The sequence below is a fragment of the Hylaeus volcanicus genome, chromosome 7 (genome assembly GCF_026283585.1).
Source record: "Hylaeus volcanicus isolate JK05 chromosome 7, UHH_iyHylVolc1.0_haploid, whole genome shotgun sequence".
NCBI lineage: Eukaryota > Metazoa > Arthropoda > Insecta > Hymenoptera > Colletidae > Hylaeus > Hylaeus volcanicus.
Genome location: NC_071982.1, coordinates 4,018,602 through 4,030,756, shown reverse-complemented (window position 1 = coordinate 4,030,756; position 12,155 = coordinate 4,018,602). Strand labels below are relative to the sequence as shown.

At 45.5% G+C, this 12,155-nt stretch overlaps 1 protein-coding gene across 3 annotated transcripts in view; it reads left to right on the top strand.

Annotated features, from left to right (window-relative positions):
- Window positions 1-7,564, top strand: part of LOC128879214 (optomotor-blind protein) — a 114,224-nt gene extending 106,660 nt beyond the window's left edge. For 2 of the 3 annotated variants that reach the window (XM_054128152.1, XM_054128150.1), the window contains exon 7: window positions 4,087-7,564. In XM_054128152.1, coding sequence (XP_053984127.1) covers window positions 4,087-4,891 — 805 coding nt within the window. In that variant the 3' untranslated portion in view covers window positions 4,892-7,564. The remainder of the gene's footprint in view (window positions 1-4,086) is intronic. The other variant, XM_054128151.1, reaches the window with a different exon arrangement.
- Window positions 7,565-12,155: the final 4,591 nt, after the last annotated feature.

Below are 12,155 nucleotides of genomic sequence, written 5' to 3'. Positions count from 1 at the left end.
GTAGTGGGGATGGATAGTAAGAACCAGAATGAAGCTGAGAGATGAAGTGTAGAATCGTCTAGCTATTCAGTGAACCATATCATTCGTCGCTCGAGAGTATCTATAGTTTGACAATTATAGAAAGTCCTCTGTGGGCGTGGCCTGAACGTAGTGGGGATGGATAGTAAGAACCAGAATGAGGCTGAGAGATGAAGTGTAGAATCGTCTAGCTATTCAGTGAACCATATTATTCGCCGTTCGAGAGCATCTATAGTTTGATAATTAAAGAAAGTCCCCTGTGGGCGTGGCCTGAGACTCAAGGCCAGATAAGGCCCAACTTTCATACCCGAATATCTCCAAAACTATCAGCTTCAGAATAATCATTTCTCATACTTTTGTACTCAGAATTCATTCCTCTATCACATTCCACCACAAAAAGAACTATTTTAGACTAACAAAGTCGTTCGATAATAACACCAACGACAAAAAGTGCTCGAGATAGAAAGAACGGATAACGTAGTTATGGTTTTGCAAGGTACCGGTGGCAGCCACGCGGCGCGAGTGAAAGCGAGCCGCATTCTCTGTAAAAAGAGTATAAGCTGGCGGGTGCGGTACGGTCGGCGCGGTAAACAAAGGCAGCACGTGGTCGATCACCGATCAAAGGGATTCCTGCGACCGATCGAACGGTCCCGGGTCGATAATTCAGCGGCAACTTTTCCAATAGCTCAATTACGTCTGCATCGATGGATTTCCGCGGGATATGCATAATTCAACGTGGAAAGTCGAACCGGCCGCGGTTCCGCCAAAACAGGCAGAAACAGGTGAACCGTGCTCGAATTGAGATCGATAGACCTGGTCGCGGCGATTATTGGGAGAAATTGCCGCGCGACAAGAAGGCGTTCCACTTTTGGATCGACGTCCTGCAAAATGGCGCCTTCCGTGGGATTAGAAATAATCGGGGCTAGGTTTTATGGCGAATACCGATCAGGAAACACTTTCCTCTCCGTTGGGTGAATGAGACATTTTGATGCGTGTTTCGTCTGATGATTCTTTGTGATAAAGTCGAATAGATAGCTTTGCAAAAATGAAAGTAGGTAGAAGAAGAAGCCAAACTGATCTACCAGTAACAGTTGATGATTTCTATTTTCAACTTCCACTGAGATGCTGAGGAAGATATCTATGAGCTCAGACTAATTTATAACCAGTTGGGATTTATAGATATCTGTAACTTGTTTAATTTATCACACCAGATTTTCCAGGACAGGTGCCACGCGATACACCTGATTTACTGATTTCGCAAAGGGTAGAGGAAAAATTGTGTTGTTTTTAGAGTAGAACCTGCTGGTGACGGGAATTTTTAAATCCCGTTCACGAGCAAGTGTGTCCGAAACTGGAACAGTTGGGCGCGCGATAGAAGCACTCCTAGTGAATCCAATTACGTCATGCGACCTGTAAATATAAACAGTGGAATCGATCATGAAAACGTGCATTTCACGGACAATAGGATTTAGAAATATTGTGACTGTCCACTAGTAGTTTCGATGGGGAAACGTTAAGCTACACGATCCATGTCTAAAAATGGCGTTAATCCCTAACCTAGGATCTAAATATTTGGATTAGATTGTCCACCATAAAATTCATAACTAGCATATCCCCAGGTAGAATATATAGACTCACTAATAGTCCTGTGTCATTCAAATGTCAGAAATACTTTTTCTTAGGCTAACTCCGATAATATTGACGATGAAATATTCCCTAGGTAGTAGAGGATTGAAAGGGTTCACTGAACACTCTCACGTGTCTTCCAAGTGGCTTTGATAAATAATCACCTACAGTCGAAGGGACTGTCTATTGAACCTCGAGACTCTGCCTCCTTCAGTCTTGAATATAACTGATCTGGCTAATCTATCCTCGGGTGGTCGATGTAGAGGCTTCCTTGCGATCTTCTCGTGTTGTCCAAGTGTCTCTGACAAGTAACAGTCATCTTCAGCCCAGAGAATATGCTCTGAACCCCCAAACTCTAACTTTGACTCCTTCGATCCTGAATGTAACTGACCTCGTTACCCTTTCTTCACTTGAGGATCCGGAGTCTACTCGATAGAAGACCCCTACGACGATCTTCCACACAATTGTCTACGACGAAAGACAGTCCGGCACATTCATTAATTGGCTCCCAAACATCTCGCTCATCTCGACTTCCAGCTGTGACTACCTCGTCCGTTCTATTCTAGGTTGAGGGGAGGGAGTCTCACTTACCAAATCCCCGTGTCGTCCACGGAAACTATTGATTTTAACGTGCTCTCGCACTTAAGCGCGTCGGAAACCGGAGAACCGTAGCGTAACACCCTTCCGAGCTTCACGGGTTCATCCGTACACCGACGATGTACACTCAGCCTCTCCATCTTTCTCTTTCCATCGGTCTCTTTCTCACCGTCGCCCCTCTCTGTCACTCTTTCGGCTTCTCTCTTTCTATCTTGTCGTCGTTTTGTTTTCCCTGCGTCGGTGCATTGATCGCATTACACAGCATTAAGGTATCAGTAAGCCTCTCGTTACGTCCGGCTCTCGAATGGCCCTAGCCAGTCTTACACGATGCTTAGATTTGCTCGCCGCGGTGTTGAAATACGTCGATTTGTTTCGTTCTGTTGCCCCCCCTGTGAATCCTCTGGCTCCCCACTGGGACGCCCTTCGTCGCGGATAATTAGTTTCGCGGCGGGACGAATTCGTTGATGAGACAGTGCTGTTCTTCAATCACGGAGACATCTTGGTAGGCTCGGAGTGGATACCTTTGCAACTGGCTCGGTTGGTTAGGATTGGCGTGACTGGTGGTTGGGATATATCGCCGTTATTAGGTATGTTGGATTTAGATGTCCGAGACTCGACCCAGATTCATCAATCCTCAAATCACCTCCAGATCGTGATCCTCAGCCACTTGAAGAAGGTTCTCTCTGAAGACACCCAGATTTGGACGTTCTTAATCCCTCGCTTCCTGAAACAAAAGAATCCAAGGGTAACATTGATGTTTATCCGAGGGTCCATTGGGTTAGGTCTTAAAGGCTACCGGAAGTAAGTGGGCCAGAGAATTGGACTCGAACTAGATCAATTTCGGAGCTTGCAAACAGAGGTTTTGGGAGAAGATTCCAAGTTTGCAAGACGAGTCTCTCAGCCAGTGTCTTCCCAAATAGACCTCTGATTTTCATACCCCACACTTTGACCACAGCCATGTCCACCTAGACACCCAAAACGTAATCGATCTAATCACACGTCATGGGATCAGCGCCAAACAGCGGCGCATTGCAGCGATCAAACATTGGTGACGTCTGTAATTTGGGAAATCCCCAAACCAACGTCGATCGAGTGACTCCCTTCGCGGAACTTCGTATAGCAATTATTCGATCCTGCTGACAGAGCAAGCTTTCGTTTCATCTTCGACGTTCGCAAAAATTCTAAAGCTGCGGAATCCTATAATGAAACTTCGCGGTTGAGGAAACAGACGCAGGCGTTATTGCTGGACGCCGCGGTCTTTCAAAGAGGAGGCGAAGCGTAAACGATAACGAACCGTTTCGCGCTGAACATATTTAACGCTACCGTGGCGTCGTAAACTTTTATTGCGACGGTGGATTTCGTCCGACATTAAGCGCAGATATTTGCGAGCATTAACGCCGGCCGTTCTCGCACGGACGAGTTCTCGTGCGCTCGATCCACTCGACAGCCATTTTTTCGAGCCCTCTATTCCTGCTCATCATTTTTTCTCTTGATGAGATACGTCGGAGAATCAGCGGGGATAAAGCGGAACGATATTAAATAAATTAGAACTAGGGATTAAAGTAGAAATGGAAGAAACGGTCGGACGCATTTCGGACTTAACGTCGCTGACCTCGAATGTAGTTAGAATAAATTGTTGAGGATTCCCGTTACTTCTGGAATCACGAATTGCGGGATTTTTGTTCTTCTGACGATTTAGTTTTAACTTAGTATAAGAGGGGAAGGACTACTAACCCAGTTTAGCTTAACTAAAGACATCTATTCTATTTAAGCGATCAAAAATAATTAGATGACTCCTAAGTCACGCGACCCTATAAGATTGCTAACTCGGAGTCGTTGTTGCAGAAGACAGGCGGTATTGACAGTATCAGGAGGCGGTTCCCGGCTGACGGCAGGTGGTCCGGCGTCTCCCGAGAAGCGACGCTCTTCGAACTCCGTCAACGACCTCCTCGACGACGACGACAAGCTTCTAGATGTCGTGGGACCGGACACGCCCCACCCTGGCCACCATCAACGCGAACGCGAGCACTCTCGGGACAGGGACGACAGGACCAGTGAAAGAGAAGGCAGCGAGTCCTCGGGCTCCGAGAGCGGGGGTGGGCCAGGTCCCACGAGTTCGGAGGGGCCAAGACCCGAGGTGTCGGTGGGCCTGCCGCTTCATCCGCCTCTGCTACCATACCTCTATCCGCCAGTACCCGGTCTGTATCCCGGTCCAGGTCCCCTAATACCCCCCAGTCACCTGGGTATCCACGGCGGAGTGTCGCCAGGCATGTTGTTCAACGCGCAGCTGGCCCTGGCCGCGTCTCAGCACCCGGCATTATTCGCGCACTACCATCACCCACTGGCCAGTCCGTTGCATCAGCTGAAGGGACATCGATACGCGCCGTACACCTTGCCAGCGCCATCTCACGGCTCGGCGTTCGAGACCGTCACCCCTGGCAGCAGGACCCTTAGTCCCAGGTCACCACCGCCCAGGCCCCCAACCGGCTCACCAACGCCAGCGGCGGGCCTGACGTCCAGCAGCAGCTCCGCGGGCGAGCTCAAGTCCATCGAGAACATGGTGAACGGGCTCCAGGAGAAGAGGAGACGCAGTCCCAGTTTGACGCCAGGGCACAGGGGCGATGCGGACGCTGGAGGGGGGAGTCCGTGACAGGAGAACGAGCCCGTGACCAGCACGAACGGCGACCCAGAAGACAAGCAGTTGGCTGAATCCTGTGACCCTGAGAAACTCTACGGCGACGAGAGGGAGCCGGACTCGACCTCCGAGCTGTCGTAGCAGGGGAGAGGGTCGATGGTTCGACCCGGGACCCTCTGTGCCCCATTCTGGGACGCTTCACGGCGCCCTGGGCCCCTCTGCGTCCCTCTGGGGGACAGGCGGCGACCTGGACGAGGGACGCTCGAGACTACGAAGTGCAATTTTACCCCGCGGACTGGGGACGCGTTCTCCATCGGTTTCTGGGACTCGGCGCTGGGCCTGGTTCCCTGTGAGTGTATATAAAATGGCCGGGGGTGGATCGCGCGGGGCCCGGGGTCCACGGACGCTGCATGGATTGCGAGAGTTGGTGGTGTATATTACTCCGGGGCACGGAAGGGCGGGACGAGCGTGGCTGGGGGAAGAGGGGAGTCAGTGGTGGGCAGGAAGTTACCCGTTCGAATCACTTGGGTCACCTAGCGATACAGGATTCGTTAATAATGACGACGATCTCGTGTCATTCGCCTCGAAGACTATCGGATGTCTCGTCTGTCTTGGGAGTCTTGGATGTCTCTTAACATTTCGCTACTTTTTCGGTTCTTTCGTTACGTTCGTCTACGTTCCTGTCGCTTCCTGGCTCCCAATGCCAGAGACTCGTCCAATTCTGTTCGTATAGTTGACCGAGAAATTGTCGGATAACACTCGAAGTGTTTCGAATTTTCAAATTATTGAGGAGCTGGCGAGAGTGGGGGTGAAGTGTCCCGCGCTAGTGACAACGGCACGGCTGCGTTCTGCCCGCGTGCGTCTTAGGTGTAAGAGAGGGAGACGTTGCAATACAAGAGCACCTCCTAACTATTTGCAGCCCCTGTACATATGTACCCTAGTGATATTATATTATATTATATTATATATATATATTATATATATATAAATAACTACTCTCTGTATTAATTATTGAATATAATATTATATTAATTATTAGAGAGACGTAAACGACGCATAAACGCACGTTGCCTGATCACGCCACGACGCCCTCGATAAACGAGAATAAGGCGAGGAAACGACAAAAATAACGCGACAAACGGCAAACTCAGTCCGATTCGGTCCACCGACCCGCCTTTCGGTTTCGAAATCACACCGTCGCGCGTTTTATAGGTTAACGAAGCAGGGAGTTGAGCGTCGTTCTTCGGTCCTGTGCCTGCGCGGATGGCGCCACCGTCGCGGACGCCGTTTCTCAGCAGGCTCCCATGGACCAGACATCTCGAACGATCTCTCTCGTGGTGTTCATCGACACCAGAGCTGGATGCAACGACCGTCTCAGCGTCAGAGAGGTTATATAGATAGAGTAGGCAAGCCAGGCGCAAAAGTGTAACCGCGAACCTAGGAGAAGTGTCAGCGTCAGCTGTTGAATGCTCCTTAAGTCCTATGACTCCCCTCGCCAAGCAGTGCTGTCTTAATGTATGGACTCGCTGGGCACTTGCCCCATAAATTAAGGGGCTCCATGCTAATGCGTGCAACGGTGAACACATTTATGGTAGCATTGATCACTGAAATTTATCACTGCCTGTCTTGGCAGCCGTTAGATACTTTTTTTTAAATCTACGATATCTGAACGAAATAAATTTAAATAGAAACCACAGATACTCTCGCGATTTGTTCTCTCTTTCTTCACGTTTTGCATTTCCACTACAGGAGCTCTGCTCTATCTATATCTCTTTGCTCGGTGCACAAAAGACGCGCAAACTAGTGGCGCCTCGAGAAGACGCGGTGGCGCCACCAGTCCGGGCGCCAAAATGGCCGCGGCGCTCAGCTCTTGTCTCTCGACGTTGTCGCTTCGGAATATCAACACCGTACATCCCAATCCGGCGCCCCTCGGTACTGTATTTGTATAAAAGTTAGCGATCGATGTAGATAATTGCAGAAAACGCAGATGGAACGACGAATAGTCGACTTTTTCGGAAACGTAGAGGTTAAGTTTTAAGAAATCGGAGATTCGTGACTCCGTCGTTCTTCAAAGTCGAGGGTGCTTGACCCTGCGTCACAGCTGGACCCATCAGTCCCATTTGTCCTCGTGAATAACCCTTCGAACATTGAATACTTTGAACTCTGCTGATAGTTCTGAAAGCCCGAACGGAATTACAGTTATAGAAAAATTCATTTGGTCGGTGATAGCCATAAGTGACGCTTGTGAATAAGGGTCGGAGTGCGACTTGCGTTCGTAGAGCTTGTTCTCAGCTGTGCTTGAAATTCTGGCCGCGTTCGAAGGCTGTTCTTCGGTTAACTTTTCCCCCCTGCTAATCGATACTGATTTGTTTTAATGAATTTCATTTTTAATATTTTATTTTATTGTCGAATTGTTGCAATGAGACAAATCGTAGAATCCGCTATGCAAGTTTATCGTTTATTGTACAAATTGTAACTACGTCTGTCCAGTTCTGTTGTAGTTATTAGTGTCACTTTCAGCTGTAAACTTTCGTTAACATTGAATTTTTTTTTTATATTCTCCTTGTGTAAATGTTAGATCACCGTGTTTTGTAATATTTTCTATGCAATGTTGTTCTGATTGTACAAACTACGAAATTGTAATGCCTTGATGGTTCTAATGTGTCAACACGATTATTATTAAACAAATTCCTTTTTTATTCGTGATACCTTCGGTACTGTCATTTTTATTGTATAAAAATGTGAATATACATAACTCTATCTGTTCCTACTATTTTTTTTTTTTTTTAAATAATTGATGCTACTTTGCCAGTTGCAAATTGTCATTATAATGATTTTTTAAACTATTTTTTCCTATTTAAAATTTTAAATAAATACGATGTCTGTTAAACATGCCTCGGTATTATTTGTTTTATTTTTCGTTCACCTCATTCTCTCATCCATTATTCTCTCGGCTCTACGGACTCGAATAGCACTTGAAAAATTATCTAGTTATCAAACGCGAAGTTAAATAAAATCAAAAGTCGAAGGGTCAATAGCGTTAAAATCGTCAGATTTGAACTGTTGCTTTCTCCTTTCGAGAAAGAGGCTCGGTCAATTCGAATCAACTGCTGTAAATGATTGAAATCATGTCGCGATCATGTCACAAAAACTCAAAACGGTTTCTAACTGAGATGGGCAGACATTCATTAAAATAATAGATCACGAATACAAATTTTATTTGATCAAACATAAAGTATAATTTCATTCCACGAGTCATGTATTAATTTTTATGCACCGAGTAACATGTAAAAGGTTGCTCATAGTTTATTCCTTGTTCGAATTTTGTATCAAGATAAGAACTCTGTCCATCTCGCCCGAAATTAGTGATCGTTCGAGGAAAACCGCGGGGGTTCCCGACGAGACGCATCCACCTCCATCGATTCGAGCGAAAACGACGCCGCGCGGACGATTTTATAAAAGAAGAACGTCGCTTCTTTTTGGCTCGAAACTCGAGAAAGGTCCAGACACACAAAATAAGTAGAAACGCCGGGCGATCATGTAAAATACAACGGCAGAACGTGCGCTACGAGACTCGATAAGCGATACGACTGGGACGCGCAGCTCTCGGCGCGCAGACCCAGCCTCGTGTCGTCGAGTAACAGGGCCCTATCCAAGCGCGGCGAAGAAAACGACGCGATTTTTTCTTCCCTACGTACCAAGAATCTTGCTCAATCCTCGAACTTTTCTGTTTTTCTTCGTTCTTCCTCCCCTCAACTCCCTCCAGTCTTCGTTGCGATTAATTTTCGAAGCGCGCTGCGTACGGTCCTGCGCTCGGAGAGGAGAACATGTTGTCGAGAGAAAAGCAATAAAGATTAAAATTAAAAAAAAAAAAAAAAAAAAAAAAAATGTAACGCGGCGAAAATCGAAACGTTCGAAACTAACACGAGAATCCGTGATATTCCGTGGCTTGTATTGTATATTGTACACCCACCCAGCCTCCCACTCCTCCGCCCCTACCTCCCATAAACGCCCTCCGAGATCCACGTGACTAAGAATTATATATATATATATTAATTTAAAAATATCAAACTGTCTTTTTTCTCTACCAGATCACATCAATCGCCTTTCTCATTCGTGTAAAGAGCTTCCAACAAGCGGACAAGTATTTTAATAAATAGTAGAAGTTCCTAGTTATGGTACGTCATCTAGTAGAGAGTAAAATGGGGCACTTCAGTAGTTCAAGCCAGCCCTGTTGAAAATAGGTTTAAGGAGATCAAGCACACAAGCTCGAGGTAGGTGTTACGAGTGGCCTCGTACCTAGAGGACTCTCGATCGAACAGTGCTATCGATGCGTCTGTTAGTTTCATCGACTTCTCAAGGTAAGTGAGCAACACCTGCTCCTTAGTGAAAAACGAAAAGATAATCGAACTCTTTGTAGACGTAAGATTTAATCCAATTCGAAAACAAAGAATGGTAACACGTCTATACTTTGAGTAAAGGAAACATACGTTACATACCTAACCTTCAAAGCAACATAATAGTACAGAAAATAAAACGAATAACATAAAATACTTTGTACAGAATTTTCATTCTTTTTAATGAGCGATAAACATTACTTTTTCATTTTATTCGATGCTAAGGAACATGTATAGTTTGATAGCTTGGAAAAATCCTCTGTGGGCGTGGCCTGAGACTCAAGGCCAGACAAGGCCCAACTTTCATACCCGAATATCTCTAAAACTACTAGCTTCAGAATAATCATTTCTGGTACTTTTATACACGGAATTCATTACGTTATCAAATAATTCATAATAATCGTAATATAAAATAAGTGACCAAAAGGGTATGTAAAAATGATTCCCCATTGCACTCATCGCTGGAAGATTGAACAGAGGAACCTGCGCCACCTGGTGTCGATCCTAGTAATCACGTGGTTAACCACGGGATCGATTCTCGAAATAATTACCGTAATAATCGTTGTGGCGCCGTGGACAGGGCCATTTGGGCCCGACGCGTTCGTTAAATAAACAAAATCCGTCAGGGCCTTCTCAAGGCGAGTCTCTCAATTTTTCCGGTCGCGTCCGCCATAAAGGCTAACGACTTAATCGCACGTGAACGTACAAATTGCATGATTGTATAATTAAAATCGGTCGGGCGTCGTGTATGCCCCACGCTTTTTGTCTTTTTTATCGGAAACGAGACGTTCTGCGGTTCCTTTTTCCCTCCTCGCCGCGAAATATATCGCGACGCTGCAAACAAGCGGCATAACGTGAGCATAAATAATTCATGCGCGCGCGACGAGACTCGTTAGCGCGCTTGGTTTTGAGGGTAGTTCGGCGGGAGTTATTAATTTTGAGGTTAGGCTTGCAAGTTAGCCCTTTACGCATTTGTATATTTCATGTTTTGTTTGTTTAATGTATTTATTATGCAGTTTGCAGCAGGGATAACGTTGAGAAAATATCATTTGAGAATTAATCAAGTTAAAATTTACATAGAGGATCACTTAGAATACTTGCCCTCCTTTCCAAAGGAGGGGGGAAAAAAGTCTGTCACGCGCGAGGAGCAATTATGAGCCTTTTCTGCGGCAACACGATGTATCTGTTAAGCGTAATCGCGAAATCTGCAAGCCGTCCACTCGTTCACCTGGGTGTTCCCCATTATGTTCGTAATTTTGACGGAACAGCCTCCACCGGTAATCGATGTTGAAATTTTTAATGGTTTCCTCTCTTTCTCCCTGGCCATCGACGCAGGCTTCGGATAAAAGACCAAAATGTACAAGAAAAATAAAATTTTAAATGTTAATAAGCAACGAGAAGAAGCTACAACTACAGGATACAAAACTTAACCTCAATCATATGATATAAAATTAGAGGAACGAAACAAACATGACACTCAAGATTCAAGTTCCCCCCAATCGAGTAAAAGTTTCAATTGGAAACTGAACGAGAGTGTTTACGGGTACATATATTTTCCGCTTTAGCAGCGCAAGTAGCATCACGCGTGGAAAACGCATCAACCAGGCACCATCGGGAAAAATATGGCGACGCGTTCGCGGATAGAAACGAGCGGCAGTCACGGCAATGCCTAATCTGGAAAATCTACGAGCCGTGACATTCCATTTTCATGGCCAATTAATGCAACGCAATCGATCCAACGTCGCTGACACCGTTCCGATCCTTTCACTCGCGTCTCGTGGCGATTTTGTATCGCCGCTGGACGATAATTGCTCGCCCGCGTCGTTGGCGCGCGTTTCCAACTAAATGGAATTAATTAATCGATGACTAAGCGAATGAGGGAATCGTGGATTAAGTAATTTCGTATTCCTTAGGCGGCACGCTGAGAGTTAGATCTAGGTTATGTTTGAAATGGGACTTGGTTAGATTCAAGAGATACATGATATTAGGACTGGGTTAGGTTAGGATACCTCTGCTGTAAGTAAGAATTATTTATAGCCTATAATATAAGTTATGAATACTGTCTGGACATGTTTATTTTATCTTCAGTAGAATAGGATTGGTAGAAAGACGAGAAATAAATGGGAACAAGTGAAAAATGAATGATAAATTTCACTTTTTCTACATCTACTCGAATAAATGGACAGATGAAGTAGATTCGACTATAACAAACGCAAGCAATCACCTAACCTTACATATCGGCATCGTTATTTACCTTTCTCCTGGTTTCACATTGTACGTCCCTACTTTTTACTTTGCAAGCCGCATAATGTGACCGAAACCATATTTATAGTCCGCAATAAATAGTCGGCACTATTCTTTCGCGAAGATATAAATCACTACCATAGAAGAATCAGGATCGAGGCAGCCTCGAGCAAATTGACGGACTTCGAGAATAGATACGTATCGGTCGACTTTTATGCCGCTCGTTTTTTCGATTTTATTCCGCGAGCAAGCAGCCGGTCTCGCGGTAATCGATTCGATCACGAAAGCTGCTCGTCTTTTCGTTGTCTTTAAACGCGATAGAGCCACGGCTCAGCCGATATTAGCATACCCCCTTGAGAATGGATTAGTGCCTCCTTAAAAAGTCATTCGCGGAACGAACGAATCCCAGGGCGCTCGACGTTCTTTCCGTATCTTCCCTTCTTTCCGTTCTTTGCGTGGAAATTGTTAAATAGAAAATTCTTTATGCAAAAAGTTACCGCACAGAAACATAAATATATAAAATAATATGTTGGAAGGGGGGCACAGGATTCAGCAATAACGTTGCCATTAATCTGACCTCAATTCTGAATCGTCATCTGCTATTTCTCGGGAATCAAATATAATTTGGAATAAAGAGA